Source organism: Ciona intestinalis, unplaced genomic scaffold (genome assembly GCF_000224145.3).
Source record: "Ciona intestinalis unplaced genomic scaffold, KH HT000177.2, whole genome shotgun sequence".
Classification (NCBI taxonomy): Eukaryota; Metazoa; Chordata; class Ascidiacea; order Phlebobranchia; family Cionidae; genus Ciona; species Ciona intestinalis.
This window is the reverse complement of record NW_004190499.2, coordinates 15,608-31,153: the sequence shown is the minus strand read 5'-3', so window position 1 is coordinate 31,153 and position 15,546 is coordinate 15,608. Positions and strand designations below refer to the sequence as shown.

The 15,546-nt window shown below is 37.6% G+C and overlaps 1 protein-coding gene across 1 annotated transcript in view; it reads right to left on the bottom strand.

Annotated features, from left to right (window-relative positions):
• zf(c2h2)-137 (zinc finger (C2H2)-137) overlaps window positions 1-15,117 on the bottom strand; it is a 21,174-nt gene extending 6,057 nt beyond the window's left edge. Inside the window, exons 1-35 of the mRNA XM_009863574.3 lie at window positions 15,021-15,117; window positions 14,664-14,839; window positions 13,490-13,607; window positions 13,047-13,226; window positions 12,760-12,936; window positions 12,346-12,468; window positions 11,888-12,016; window positions 11,453-11,620; window positions 10,825-10,975; window positions 10,374-10,581; window positions 10,039-10,124; window positions 9,952-9,984; window positions 9,663-9,710; window positions 9,393-9,432; window positions 9,270-9,326; window positions 8,885-8,922; window positions 8,697-8,764; window positions 8,203-8,476; window positions 7,483-7,794; window positions 6,924-7,128; window positions 6,542-6,626; window positions 6,087-6,194; window positions 5,624-5,705; window positions 5,205-5,435; window positions 4,920-5,027; window positions 4,352-4,636; window positions 4,066-4,185; window positions 3,626-3,930; window positions 2,814-2,946; window positions 2,085-2,205; window positions 1,748-1,841; window positions 1,345-1,483; window positions 760-933; window positions 471-501; window positions 122-191 (exon numbers count right to left, since the gene is read on the bottom strand). Coding sequence (XP_009861876.2) covers window positions 122-191; window positions 471-501; window positions 760-933; window positions 1,345-1,483; window positions 1,748-1,841; window positions 2,085-2,205; window positions 2,814-2,946; window positions 3,626-3,930; window positions 4,066-4,185; window positions 4,352-4,636; window positions 4,920-5,027; window positions 5,205-5,435; window positions 5,624-5,705; window positions 6,087-6,194; window positions 6,542-6,626; window positions 6,924-7,128; window positions 7,483-7,794; window positions 8,203-8,476; window positions 8,697-8,764; window positions 8,885-8,922; window positions 9,270-9,326; window positions 9,393-9,432; window positions 9,663-9,710; window positions 9,952-9,984; window positions 10,039-10,124; window positions 10,374-10,581; window positions 10,825-10,975; window positions 11,453-11,620; window positions 11,888-12,016; window positions 12,346-12,468; window positions 12,760-12,936; window positions 13,047-13,226; window positions 13,490-13,607; window positions 14,664-14,839; window positions 15,021-15,050 — 4,707 coding nt within the window. The 5' untranslated portion in view covers window positions 15,051-15,117. The remainder of the gene's footprint in view (window positions 1-121; window positions 192-470; window positions 502-759; window positions 934-1,344; window positions 1,484-1,747; window positions 1,842-2,084; window positions 2,206-2,813; window positions 2,947-3,625; window positions 3,931-4,065; window positions 4,186-4,351; window positions 4,637-4,919; window positions 5,028-5,204; window positions 5,436-5,623; window positions 5,706-6,086; window positions 6,195-6,541; window positions 6,627-6,923; window positions 7,129-7,482; window positions 7,795-8,202; window positions 8,477-8,696; window positions 8,765-8,884; window positions 8,923-9,269; window positions 9,327-9,392; window positions 9,433-9,662; window positions 9,711-9,951; window positions 9,985-10,038; window positions 10,125-10,373; window positions 10,582-10,824; window positions 10,976-11,452; window positions 11,621-11,887; window positions 12,017-12,345; window positions 12,469-12,759; window positions 12,937-13,046; window positions 13,227-13,489; window positions 13,608-14,663; window positions 14,840-15,020) is intronic.
• Between the last annotated feature and the right edge of the window lie 429 nt (window positions 15,118-15,546).

The window sequence follows — 15,546 nt, the reverse complement described above, 5'->3', positions numbered from 1 at the left end:
TTGGAGCAATTACTGTTTCGTTTAAGGATACATACGCCCACAATGGTAGCAGCATCAAGCCTTGAACCCGGTACCATTCGTTACAGAGCAAACACACAAATGTTCCACCCCCACAACTAACCTGTACTTCCACAGCAGCAACTTTCTGATCATCGGATGATTTAGCATCGCTACCAGATCTTCCATCCACCCTGCGTAACAGTGGGGTTAAACTTGTTTGTTTCCGATGCCATTGGCTGCCATAATTTTAAACATATGTTTTTTTACTGCCGGCAGTGTGAGGCAGGCAGGTGAATCTGGAATTTATTTACTTCGCCGGTTGCGTAACGGCTGGTTTCATATTAATGCATGTTGTTTACGAGTTTCAACAATTGTTCTATTTCCTATCCTACCATCCCTCTGCTGTGTTTTATTACTTCTGTTATAGAATAAATTTCTTTAAAGAATAAACGAGCCACCCAAGAACATACTTTTGCTTTTCCCAACTTTCCACGGAAGTTTCTGCAAAACAAACAAAGAGGGTTACCATCAATGTAAGGCAACAACAACCATGATATATTTCATAAATAAAGAATTGACTTAAGTTAGAAGAGATTTATGATTTAATGCCAAATTTGAGGCCATTGTTTCTAAAAAATGGGTAATGGGCCAACTCTGGTTTAAATCCCAGGACTTGACAAGGACCTCACCAATATAGAATAGACATCAGCAAACTTTATCAATTAAACCACAACTATTATTTTAACCTTAACAGCCCACCTTCATCATGCAGAAGATCTTGTTGCATTCGTAGAATCTCAATCACCGGCTTCCCACCGCGGCTCTTCGGCTCCGTGGTGCCACGGTTCTTTGGCTCCGTGGTGCCGCGGCTCTTAACTTCCATAGCTTCATGAGACTTGTGGTAATCCGCTGACACCCGACGCTTGACGCTCACTATAAATATTTGGGGACAATATATCAACTGTTACTGCTGGGTTAAACTGAAAGGTAGATAATACAGATGCTAATAGGCATTTGGGGGCGTATGTGTCCTTGTGCAAGACACTTTAACAGGTATTGCTCCAACGCAGTGGTCATTAATCTGTTGTAGTCCCCTGGGTGTTGATGTAATGGGCCAACTCGGGCCTAACTCACATGACGTGTTCATTTATAATAGACTAACTGTTGTTGATGTTTCAAAGCCACTTATTTATCCATCACACATGCATGGTGATTTAGTTAAAACAAATCAAAATCTTTTTTTCTCTTCTTTCGATACCTTTCTCTTAGAAGGAAATACAGTAACCCAACATTCAACATAAACTCATATTGAGTTTTATTTTAAACAAGTTTAGATTCTTTCACCTTCTTTCTCGTCTTTCGAAGCCTTCCTCTTCGGAGGGCTCCCGTCTCTCAATTTGTATCTTTTGTGGTGGAAATGTTTCTGATGTTGTTTCAACGATCCTTGGTTGCGGAAGATCTTTGAACATCCAGGTACTTTGCACTGAGGTAAGATGGTACACGGGAAAGATGGTACATGGGGGTAATATGGTAAATGAGGCAAAATGGTACATGAGATAAGATGGTACATGGGGTCAGATAGGAGGGCCTGGGGTTAGATTTCACCTCAACTTTGGAAACAGGGGTGACATCATATGTTTAAATCACCTTTAACCTTACTGTTATAAGTCATAGCATATGTTACGGATCCCTATTTTTACCTAAGCCAGGTTCAATATATCCATTATAACATTACACACCAACATACTTTGATAGTTTTGCTTTCATCCTCATTATCATTAGTAGTTGTAACAACTGATGTTGGTATTGTTCCTTTGCTGATGTTTACTTCTGGTCTAACACTGTGTGGGAAGATGCGGGTGAAATATCATGTTTTCTAATTTTTTAACAACACCATTCTTTTAGAGTAGTGAAGATTTGATTATATAATTCTGTAAACATTATTTGTTTAATCTACAAAATGGAACAAGAATAAAAACACGAACAATCTCACTTACTATTAGACTTACTTAAGTAAAAACATTTAATTCAACCGAAATCGAATAACATATATAACAATTAAACATGATGACATCACTCTTGACCTTTCTTTGACCTTCGGCCTTCCCCTTTTTTCCTTCGGTATCGCCGTCGAATCCCAAGCTTTCACCATTTCCTTGCGAACACGGTTTGTCATCCCGTCGTAATATTGTACAGTGTATTGACCTGGGTGTATGATGTCTATGTTTAATATATGGTGTCTATGTTTAATATATGATGTCTATGTTTAATATATGGTGTCTATGTTTATATATGATGTCTATGTTTAATATATGATGTCTATGTTTATATATGATGTCTATGTTTAATATATGATGTCTATGTTTATATATGGTGTCTATGTTTAATATATGGTGTCTATGTTTAATATATGGTGTCTATGTTTAATATATGGTGTCTATGTTTAATATATGGTGTCTATGTTTAATATATGGTGTCTATGTTTAATATATGGTGTCTATGAACTTATAAGCGGGCACGAGGTGTATGAAACAGAACACCCGTGTTATGACGACTGCCGTTGCCCCGTCACCCAAGAATAAACAAGTTTCTTTCATTCATCCATGCTCTTATACAAGATACCAGTTCACCCATAAAGTTACAAACTATATAAGAAACATGATGCTGATACGTGATTGAGATACAAAATGCACTATAGTAGTGACTGACTAAAAATAACTGGCAACATTAGGACCAGCAGAATGCCACCTCTACACACTAATATACAAGACACGTACCATTACCATGCTACTATATATGATACGCCTACGTACCATCGTCATGCACAGCAAGTATAGTCCCGGGGTAACTTCTACAATCTTTCCATCGCGCCAACACTGAACTTCCTTTCGTAAACAGAACGGGGAAATCCCCTTGTTTAGATGCTCCATCTTTATTTACCTCGCTCTGTGATGTCATAAAGGTATCATTGTTTAGCACAGTGGTTAGCGCTATGTGATATAAGTTTGGGGTGAATTGCTCCAACCCAGTGGTTACTAATGTGTTGTAGCACCCTTGGTGTTGAGGTGATGGGCCAACTCTGGTCTGAATCCCAGGTCCCATGGCGTGCCTCACTGTAGGACCTCACCCATATAGAATAGAATGTGCATATACAATGTTGGGAAAATGGGCCAACTCTGGTCTAAATCCCAGGTTCCATGGCATGTTTCACTGTAGGACCTCACCCATATAGAATAGAATGTGCATGTACAATGTTGGGGTAATGGGCCAAATCTGGCCTAAATCCCAGGTCCCATGGCGTGCCTCACTGTAGGACCTCACCCATATACAATAGAATGTGCATATACAATGTTGGGGTAATGGGACAACTGTGGTCTAAATCCCAGGTCCTATGGCATGCCTCACCCTCACCCATATAGGATAGAATGTGCATATACAATGTTGGGGTAATGGGCCAACCCCGGTCTAAATCCCAGGTCCCATGACTTGCCTCACTGTAGGACCTCACCCATATAACAGAACATATATATATTGTAACAACGACTGTCGTTGCCTTGCCATGTAATGATAAGTTACATGCACATTAACAGTGTTACGAGATATATCAGGAATTTATTTATTTTACCTTTTTCTTTTCAGGCGTCACTGCTTTATTCTGATTGGTCCCTGTATTCTGTGAATCAATCTGATTGGTTGGTTCAACCACTGCTGACTTCTCATTGGTCGATACAGGCTCCCCTGCATCCTGATTGGTCGGTTTATCTTTCCCTTTGACCTGATTGGTCGTTGAAACAGCTGCTGTCGCCTGATTGGTTGTTTGAGTAGAAGGAGCCGCCTGATTGGTTGTTGAAACGGGTGGTTTCCACGGCGATAACCAATTATGTTTCACGACTTTCTTACGGTTGTCGAAATATTTGATTAAATAATGATCTGTAATAAAGTGGGGGGGTGTTGATTACGCAAACATAAACTAAACCATTTATGTTGGGGTAATGGGCCAACTCTGGTGCCCACAAAAAAACCTTACAAATACAGAATACACCATAATAATCCACACAAACAGACCTAGATCCTTCTGCTTGATAACGGTGGCCGGGTAAAACTTGCGATCCGTCCACCGGCACAACACTTGTTCACCCGCTCGATATTTTACGCGCTCCACTGGGGCAAGGTATAATACTGTTTCTATGGAAATCATTAAAATTAATGAGTAAAGCATTTAATGAACAGAAAATAACTTTGTTTTACAATAAAAAAAATAAAATCTGCAAAAGAGAAAAAAATGAGGGACTTTTTTGCTGTTAATTTTTTTTTCTAATAAATATTAAAAATTATAAGATATCTATCTTACCACTTATTTTGTTCGTCTTGCTCCGCGTCCCGAGATCTGTCGCAACCAATGCTGGTCCCTCATGCTCCCTGCCGAGCTTACCGGGGCTCGACTCTGAGGCGCGTCGAACTTTTTCCGACGGTTTCCGTGGCAATGATTTCGGACGATTGTCCTCGGACTGATGGCGGGGCTTCTTGTGGGTGGATGGGGTTGGGGGTAACTGGGGGACTTCCCCCGTATAAGGACGAAGGAAATCTTCTTTAACAATTTTAACATGGCCGTCAAAGTATCTGATCTTGTATGTGTCTGCGACAACATAGATATATTATATTTATAATCTGTGCAAATACAGCAATAAAGATCATATTAATTAAAAGATGAGAAGGGCAGCAGAATGAGAGTAAAAAACTTTAACATAATTTTTTTTTTATCTTTTCAAATACGATAGCGAAGATCAAATTAATTAAATCAACAAAGAAAAGGAAATTTGCAGCAAAATGACATTAGTTTAGAAAAATTTGCTTCTTCATAACAATCTTTGCATTATGATGTAATAACACAACAACAACAACAACCATTATGACATCACCTTCGGCGAAACATTGCAGAATCTTAGCGAAATATAATCGGCAATCGACCCACTTGGCCAGGACCGTCTCCCCTTTCATGAAGCAATGTTTTTCTTTCGATGGTTTATCTGACAAACAAATGTTTGGGGGTTAATTAAAAAATTTAAAAAAAGAGGTTAATTTCAGTGTTTTGGACTATTTTTCAAAAAAATTGTTTTATTTTTTAATAAAAAAATAAAAAAACGGGTTGTTGAAAATATTATTAAACATGTTTATTATTTTAACTTGACTAGCTTTAAGTTCACCTGTTTGTGGCTTGTCTTCACTTTCCTGGGGTGTTGGGGGTTTCCCCTCAACAGTGGGTGAATGTTGGGGTACAGAAGGGTTGGGGGTAAGTTGGGCCGGGGCAGGTTGGGCTGGGGTAAGTTGGGTGGGGGCAGCGGGGCGATCAGGGATAGTAGTTTGCTTTGGTTGATCGGTTTCAACAGGGGGAACATAAAGCAGGGGTTTCGATAGTTTGCGCTTGTTACGTTTTTCTGAAAAATATATTTTTTTGACTTTTTATTTTTTTAAGTTTAAATATGGTTTCTTGTTTACAAACAATAATAAAGTTTTTTTTACCGATTTTTTTTTTTAATTTTTAAATTTTTTTTCTGATTTAAATATTGTTGTTTACTTTATTTTACATTTACAAATTAAAAAAATCTTTATTATAATGTTGTACCTTTGCTTTCCTGTTTCTTAATGAAGGTCGTAACTTCCTCATCTGAGGTTGGTGTGTAGATCTTCGTCAGCTCAAAACACATCTAGAGGATATGTTAGTTCTGGTCATTATTTTAGTTTTACTGTTGTTTAAATTAAAAAAAACAACTGGTTGGATTTTATATTTTTACAGACACATGTTATTTATTCTATTTACAGTGTACGGTAATACAATGGGTGGTGGGGTGAACAAAAATTGTTCCAACCTTCTTCTTACACTTTAGCTCGTGGTCCAAGCGACCCCTGGTTTGTCGCTTAAACACAGCTTTGATAATAACTGGTGCACCGTAAGGCAACCAACCGCTCTCAAACAAGAGTTAATAAAAACATTTAAACTTAAAAATGACTAGCAAAGACATAGAGGGTCAAATCAGAAGTCCTGGGTTGGAAACCGAGTCATTCAAAAACAACAACTTTTACTTTACCTTAATATTAGAAGGTGTGAATATCTTTAAACATTCCGATTTAAAAACTTCCTGAAACTTTTCCACTGGTATCATTTGGTTGGTTCGTTCCTTCAAGAATTTGCTGATCTAAAGATGACTCGGGGTTAATATAAGATATTTATGTTGCATAGAAATAACAGTCGAGCACCGTGGTGGTCAGGCTATCACCTCAAAACCGAAGGATACCAGGTTCGAAGCTCGACGCTGCTACAATTATAAGCATATATATTTGTTGACAAGACACCAGACGACAATTGCTCCAACCTAATGGTCACTAATGGATTGTCCAAATTGTCGGCCATATAGAAAAAACAATCACAAACAAAGTTACACATGTGGTAACTCGTCAGCGGGAATGAGGTGTATGAAACAGAACACCAATGTGAAAACAACCCCAATAATGCCTCCCCCCCTATACAAGCCCCCAAACCCACCACCGTCTTCTTCCACTGTAATCTTAATCTTCCAAATAGTTTTTGATCCGGATGTTGAAGAAAGCAAGCACCGGCTGGCAGGAATCTAAAGATCCAAGTTTGAATGTTAGGGGAAGATTTTCTAATAGATTAAAAATAATACAGAAAATAACAATTGAAAAAAAACAACCTTTGGAGCGACCAACTGCGCTGTGAGTCTAATAAACCCTCCTGCGTTACATAATCTATTACAGCGTTGCAATCATAGAAATACAATATGTTGACAAAACTAAACTTAGGTGAGGATTTAAAGTTGAAAATATAATACATCACCCACTATGCCCCCAGTTAGCCCTCATTCCCTTATATAACACCCCCAACCACCAACCAACCAACCACCAACCTATATAATATGATCTTATTATCGCGAGCAAACTTCAATAGATTATGGTTGATCTGTTCCACACTAAGATCCATGAGGAGGGCAACCGGTCGATGATGAGGAATCTTCTTGATGAAGATCTCCCGCATCCAATGGAAGATCACATCCGAGTCAACAACGCCTTGTTTACGGAATCCCATTGTTCCTGTCAACTTGTCACTATCACCTGTGTGATGTCATAATGACATTTAATATTTGGTGGCTCAACTTTAATGACCACTGGGTTTTTGACATTAAGTGTCTCGCCGAAAGACACTTAAGCTTATTATTATAAAGCGTCGAACCCGATACCCTTTGGTTACAATGCAAATGTATGAATAATTAGGTTAATTATGACAATCTGTTTGCATCATTGAGGACGCGTATGTGTCTTTGGGTAAGACACTTAACGGCAATTACAGATAATAAGTTAAAATGCACGAAATTAAAAACACTAATGGTTTAACTTGAATTGGTCATATAAAGATAACCCCAAACTTTTATCCAAGACATTTAAAATCGAGGATAAACAAGTTCTTACCTGGCATAAGATGGAACGGTTCGAACACTGAGCCATCAGCCCCAATGCAAGTCAGGATAGAAATCTTATTTTTAGCAGCGGAGACATTAAGTTTCACCCCTCCCCTCGTAAAAGTAACGTCGTGCATAAACTTCGGGGTCGCATCGAATACAGTTTGATCGCAATAGTAGACGGCGTTCGGCACGACGTCTGTTACCCGTAACGTGCAGATCCATCGCATCAACCACTCGTCGAATCCCTCGCGATCGAATCGGAAACGAGCGAGGGGTTTCTTACGACCGGGGAAGATCTCGGGGTGACGCTCGAGGAATTCTGGATGAGAAGTGGGTTGATTAGATAAAAGTTAAACGAAAGTTTTTACTCTTGGTGGGGAAACAACAGTCGTTATAAGAACTTTGGGAAAATGTTACGTTGGTGGATTTCTGGGGGAGATTCGGGGGAAGAGGGGTTGAATAAATGAATGCTTAATATAATTTGTTTATCCTTTTGGCAATGCCAGTTGTTGTCCCGTGTTCAATTTCTATGGTAAAGATGGTTCGGCAAAAATAAATATATTGTACCTGGCTATTTGTTGCGTTATGAATAACTCGACCAAATTTCAAATGAATACCGAGGTTTAAGCAAGGCATTAGTAAATTTACTTGCATTAAAAAAAAAACAAAAACCAGGGATTTAAGCCAGAGTCACTCATTTAACTTTTACAACAACACGCCCACTCACCACTCAGCCAAGTAGTTGAAGGAAAATTAATCGTCCCCATATTTGTGAATAACACAAGCTTCCTTTGTTGCGTAAGAATCGCCTTTATTTGTTCAGCGATATGTTGATCGGTGATGGGCCAACCATAGTCCGTCATATCATGGATCCAATTGATGACATTCTCTTCATCGCTATGGGTGAGGAGATGGGGGTCAGATAACCCCGATATTACCCCATTATGGTGTAATAATGCCTCTCGTAGCTCGACAGGGTCGATGCTCATCTCTTCTGCCACCTAGAGGACAGAATGGATGAAATGATTCCTCCCCATCTTGATATAATATGAGCTTGGATGAGAAAATCAAAAGCCAATAAACATAAGTCGAAAAATGCCCCCAAAAAAATTATTAAAAAAAAAGTCTTTGAAAAAATACATCTAAAATAGGCCAAAAAAAGAAAATGTTTTAGGTCTAAAATATTGTGTTTGAAATACCACAGAATGTTTATGCATATACCTCCATAATGGTTCGGCCTCCATTGAGAACTTTTTCCACGCCGTCCTTGTGTTTTGGTTCAATTTCAACTGTAAACAAAACAATATGTTAAACATAGAAACAATATATTGAACATAGAAACAAAATAATAAAAATAGAAATATTATAAGAAACATAGAAACCTTATAATAAACATAGAAACAACATACCTGCTTCCCCGGCAAGTGAAGTTTCTTTCATCGTTAATCTAATAATAAATAATTAAATAATTATGACATCATAAATAAGAATATATATCTTCTCTATCTCTTCGAAAACGATAGCGAAGATCAAATAATTAAAACAACGAAGAGAAGGGATTAGCCACAAAACGACAGTCGTTAAAACACGCTATAGGTAAAATCTACTTGAGGGAAAATGTCAAATAAAAACGTGGCTGCTAAACCTAACATACGATATAATTTATATTGAATTGATGAAACAGCAGAAGCAACTTAACCCAACATACAAACAACTCATATTGAGGTGTGTTTAACTAAAACAATAACATTATAATTAATTATTAAAATAATTAAATATTAATAACCAACTTACTTGGTTTGTTCCATCATCACAACATCTTCTTCCGGTTGTTTCTCCAAACTTTCAACTCTATGAACAAACAACGGTTACTGTGATGTCATAATGCATATTATAATGCATATTATGACAACTTACAACTCAGATTTTTCTTCCGGCACCGGTTTCACTGTGATTTCTATTAAAAAGATTGAAATAATTGAACGAATGTAACTTATTTATCCTCGCATGGCGGGGCAACAACAGTCATTATAACACGGGTGTTCTGTTTCATACACCTCGTGCCTGCTTACAGGTTACCACGTATGTAACTTTATGGGTGATTGCTGTCATGTAGGACTGACAATTTGGACAACCCATTAGTTACAGGGTTGTAAACAAACATCAAACATCATGCTCACTACCGACCTTTACTTGGCTTCATCTTTTTCTTTGGTTTCTTTGAGTTCTTGTGATCTGTATAGAATATGAGATATTTTACTACATACATTACCTCTCAATACATTCACCAAGAACTTGTTATCTCACAATAAAACTAACATCACTTCAAATTAAACCTCGGCTTTCACCTGACTTTATTGGGGTAAGCGGGTAACCTTTGGTTTTAATGAAATTTACGATAATTTTCACGATAGAGGAACAAATTGGTATGTTTAATATAATATATCCATGGCCTATATAAGATATCTATGCTCACCTCTCGCCTTCCTTCCAGCTTTGACTTCTTCCTCTGCAAAATAAACAACGTTAGTTTGAAACAATCCACATTATGACATCATAATACCATCGATAACAAGCGGGGAATCCGAATCGTCGCTCGCTGTCGTTGTCCACTCGGGGTCTCCCTTCATCTCCGGTGGTTTCGATAAACTGGAATGTAAGTTGATGATGTCATAATGATATTACCAACCAAGCATGACATCAACAACCACCCATGACATCATCAACCACCCATGACATCATCAACCACGCATGACATCATCAACCACACATGACATCATCAACCACCCATGACATCATCAACCACACATGACATCATCAACCACCTATGACATCATCCATAACAATCGATCCAAACACCGAACTCCCATCCTCACGTAAAATAAACTTCCCACCCACCTTGTGCTGGTTGTCACCGATGTTGTCGTTGTCGTTTCCATCGTTGTCACCGCCTTGTCCAACAAACTTCCCGATATTTTATCTATCCTCGCTCGTTTGGCGTGGAATACTTTAGGGGGGGTTGTGGGTAACGGGGGGTTAGGGGTCGAGGGGGTTTCCTGGATCTTACGCTTCCTGTTGCGACGGTCGCTTGAAATTTCCACGGATTCTGAAATGATTAAAAGGTTGTGTTTGATTGACAGAATATGTTTGATTAACAGGTGGTATTTGATTGACAGGCAATACTGAACAAAAATAGAAACAATCTTATATTAATGAATTTACTATGTGACAGATGTAATAGAGTGGCTTTACAGCAACATATGATTGACAGGTTGTGTTCGATTGACAGGTTGTGTTTGATTGACAGGATATGTTTGATTGACAGGCTGTGTTTGATTGACAGCCCTACCTTTCCTTGCAGCACTCCTACGTTCCCTATCATTAGCGGACGTTCGATATCTCCTCCCCTCCCCTACTTCATGTTGGGGCGACGTGGGTTCCGTGTGCTTCGTTTCGATCGACGCTAGATACGCACGTTGTGCTTCTTTCATTGCTTCCTCCTGCCGTATATTGTTTCTATTTAGGCTTTGTATTAAAGGCTATTACAAAAGTACAATGGTTGGAAACGGGCTTTATGCAAGAGGATACAGGGTCGAGGTTTGACGCTGCTATAGTGGGCGTATGTGTCATTAGGCAAGATACTTAACAGTAGTGACTCAAACCCAGTGGTCACTAAAGGGTTTCCAAATTGCTAGTCATGCAGAAAACAATTACCCACAAAATTGAATACGTTGTAACTCGTAAGCGGGCACGAGGTGTATGAAACAGAACACCCGTGTTATAACGACTGTCGTTGCCCCGCTATGCGAGGATAAATAAGTTACATTAATTCATTACTAATCGATATACCCCATTAATAATAATCCCCCCTGTGTAAAAATAATCAAACAGTCATCAAAAACAAAACTAATAAAAACAAATAAAATTACGACTTTTTCCTGTAAACCTAAACAACCCCACAGTTATCATCATCTCACCTTTTCCTTTTCACTCATGGGTTTTAGTAGATTCGGTCGTAGCAACTTCTTCAACCCATCAAAGAACATCACGACGTATGACCCCGATCCCTTCACCCCTATAACGGTGCCGGGGTAAAACTTGCCGTCTGTCCATTGCGATAGTACGTCGTCGCCCACGTTGAATTTCTGGGGTAATGCAACAAATACGTCGATGTTAGGGGTTTGGCAAAATTATAAAATAATTGTGGAATTTTTGCACTTCATTAATCAGTAAACATTACAACCAATAAGTTAGATTTGTTTCACAGAATTTTGTCTAACTATCCCTGCCTCCCCTGTGTTTATATATGTTTGTCGCATATACACCCCAACCCTTAAAATACATGCATACCCTGCGATACACCCCAATAACCCCACCAACCCCACAATCCCCCCCAACCCAACAACACCCACCTTAACTTCCACCTTCTTCACCACTTGTACCAACCCCCTCAACAATTCACTCCCCACAGGGAAGATCGTATCGAATCTCTTGCCCCACCCGTTGAAATGTACGAGCACCTCACCCTTGTCTTTGTCAACCTACAAAGTTGGAATTCATTATTTAAAACATTGGGGTAATGGACCAACTTTTGCACAAACTATTTTTACGTTTTCCCAAAAAAGAAAAACGAAACCCAACAATTTTGTTAATCGCATTTCGAAATTCAACGCTTTTTAAAACATTGGGGTAATAAGTGACTTTGGTTTAATCCCGGGCACATGGCGTGCCCTGCTGTAGAACCTCACCCAAACAGAATAGAAGGGGAATAATGGGCCAACTCTGGTCACAACATGGCAAGCACAGAATGTTATTTAAGAAGAAAACACAATAAAAACCAACACAAAAAAAATATTTATAACTCACGAACCTCAATAATCTTTGCTTTATACCATTTCCCACAATCCTTGGCTTGAACGTTCTCACCCACTTCATACTTAACGGGGGCTGGGGGTTCAGAGGGGGTTTCTGGTTCAATGGCTTTGGGGGGGTCCTGTGGGTTAATGGAAGGGTTAGTACTTGTACTAAAACACATAAACTTACTATGATTAAAATAACATTATTTCTCAGACAACGTTATACTTTCTGGTGTCCTATTAGATACGTAAAAGAAATCTTCTGGCAATGATTTATTTTTTCGAGTGCAGCATAAACTGGTAATGTCTCACTACAAGAAATGGTAAAATAAAAAAGCCACATAATCTCTTTCATGCAACCTTTATGACCGAGGTTATATTCCAATAAATGCACCACCAAACCACTAAATCCAAACATTTCGTCTTACCGCATCTTTTTTCTTTTCTTTTGTCGATTTCTTGACACCTGACGACTCAGCGATTATTTTCACGTCGTCCATAACTCCTGAGTCATCTTTCGATTTATTGATTGAAACTTTCTTCGTTGATTTTTTCTTCCCCTCTTCAACCGTCTTTGATCTTTTGTGCAAAACTTTCATTCTTACCTAAACATAGATATAACATTTCATTTGGGGGAAGGTTATTTTATTTGAGTGGCAGGCAATGACAGTCGCTATAACACGGGAGTTCCGTTTCTCCCTACTACCCTACGCACCTTAGCAGCAAGGTCCTCACTCCCTGATGATGATTCGACCGCTTTCTTTGCTTTCTTAACAACAGCGTTCGGACCAACAAGCCGGGGTTTTTGGGGCGAAACTTCACCCTCGTAAACAAAATCTTCAGAACTTTTAGATTTTACGGAGGGTGGGGGTGGTTTGTCTACTGCTGATAGTTCCTGGGGGAAAAAACAATTTATTTAATAAAAGATAAACAAGTTTTATTTATTCTGTTGTTTTGCAAATTTTTTAGAAAAAATAATATATAGCTTATATTTTAAAATCATTTAATTTATTTCTGGGATAAAATTATTTATTTCATTTTTTGGTACACTTAAATTTCTATATATAGATCCAAAACTGAAGCATGCCAAGGGCATAATATTTAGGTCAGAGTTGCCAGTAAGACCCCCCCCCCCATGTTGAACAACATAACACTTACTTGCAGCAGTTCATCCAACATTACATCGGAAACCACAGGGAATTCTTTGTACGGTAAAGTCTTGAAGTTTTTATAAGCGGCCACCACTGATTGGTTGCGCTCAAAGAAACGTTGTTGCCTAAAATAAAAAATTAAATTTCAATGCCAAAACACTCACTATATAACTTGTGTAAAGAAAATCAATTTTAATCTCACAGAATTTTTTCCATGTCTTTTAATTTACTAAAATAAACTTTATATTCAATGCTACAATACTTACTACAAAACTTAAGCAAAGAAAATAAATCCAATGACCCTTTTTTTTATAACGTTGGTTTTGAACCATTTTGGTAATAAATATATTTTGGTAATAAATATATTAAGATTAAATAGTAGGTGGCAAGTTAATGTAAATATTCTTTCAATGCCTCAATACCAGATGAGCTGTTGGAGGATCATTTACGTTATGCCCGGTAGCAGAACATGGCATGTTAATGATAAAGAATGAAACATTATTTAGACAAATAAATTCAATTGAAAAATATGAATTAAAAAAAACATCAAAGAATAAACAAGTTTATATTAAACAATTGCTTCTGGGAACAATATTTATAGCAAAATGCTGATTTTGACCAAGATTGTAAAAAGTGCCACCGTGAATTTCGAATGCCAATTATGGCAGTGCCAACTTATAAAGTGAACAAAGTATTTGTTGTTTAATATATTTGCTTAGATATTTATTATGTATGCAGTTTCATATGATCCTTGCAGTGTTATAACTATCAAATCAAGATTATAAATGGGCACCCTGGGTGTTGGGGTAGTGGGTTAACTGTGGACCTCACCCATTAAGATTGGATAATGGGTTTAAACCTCACTTACACCAACATACATGCAGTAAAAAATATGCCAAGCAGCACTATGCTAAAATAATACTTGGTGCATAGGCGCCAAACCAGGGGTGGCAGGGTGGACAGGTCTCCCCCAGAAGTTTCTGCACTGAATTAATCAGTAAACATTACAACCAATAAGTTAGATTTGTTTCACAGGATTGTGTCGAACTATCCCTGCCTCCCCTGTGTTTATAAAGTTCGGCGCCTATGTCAGTATATACTGCATAAAGAGTAGGGTTTTAAATCTAAAATGTATGAATAATTGAAAATAAAAAATATGCCAAACAACAAATATTATTCACCAGAACGAGCTTGGTCTGTTATCCTTTGCTCGAGTCATTCTTGGATATTTTTCTAAATGTTTTTTTAAACAATCAAACAGCAAACTTTGCGGGATCCGATAATTTTTGCTCCAACTTTCAACCATAAACTTCCCGATAACAAGTTCCTCTTCCGTGCTGAACATTTTAACAGAACGCTGAAAACAAGAAAAATTGTGTTAAATTTGTCCTAATTTTTTTTATTTAATAAAAAACCAAAGAAATATGTAACAACTTTTATAGATAAAACAGTTTTAATAAATATACATATATATATGTATATGAATACATTAAAGTACTTATTTAGCAGAATTAGTTTATTAATTACTTTTTACCAACCTTGATAGCAGGGCTGCTTGGGCCTGCCATTTTCACATAAAAATCTTATATTTTAAATCTTACTCTGAAACATATATAAAAAACTGTGTAAAATTTGGTTGTATAAAATATCCTGCATCTAAATGGGGAACTGAAAATTGCACTAAAAACCATATGTAATACAAATTTGTACTATTGTATGTAAAAAGTAAAAACATTAGCAAATATAAAACATCTATTTCCTATGCTATGTCTATACTGCTATAAAATATAATTGACACAACTTATAAAAATATGCAAGTAATTCCAAAACTATCTCACGTGCCTATATCTAGGTACAGAATCCTGCAGCTAGCTTCTAGAATGCAATATTAATGAAATAATTACTTCCTAAATCACCCAAAGTATTACCAGTAGTATAGTAGCACTTTTTATGAAAAAATATTCACATTACAAGTTGTAAAAGAGCAAAATATGGTTTGAAACACAACAGCAATACAAGGCACTCCTACCATGTTCAAGCATGGTACACAATACAATGGGGAGA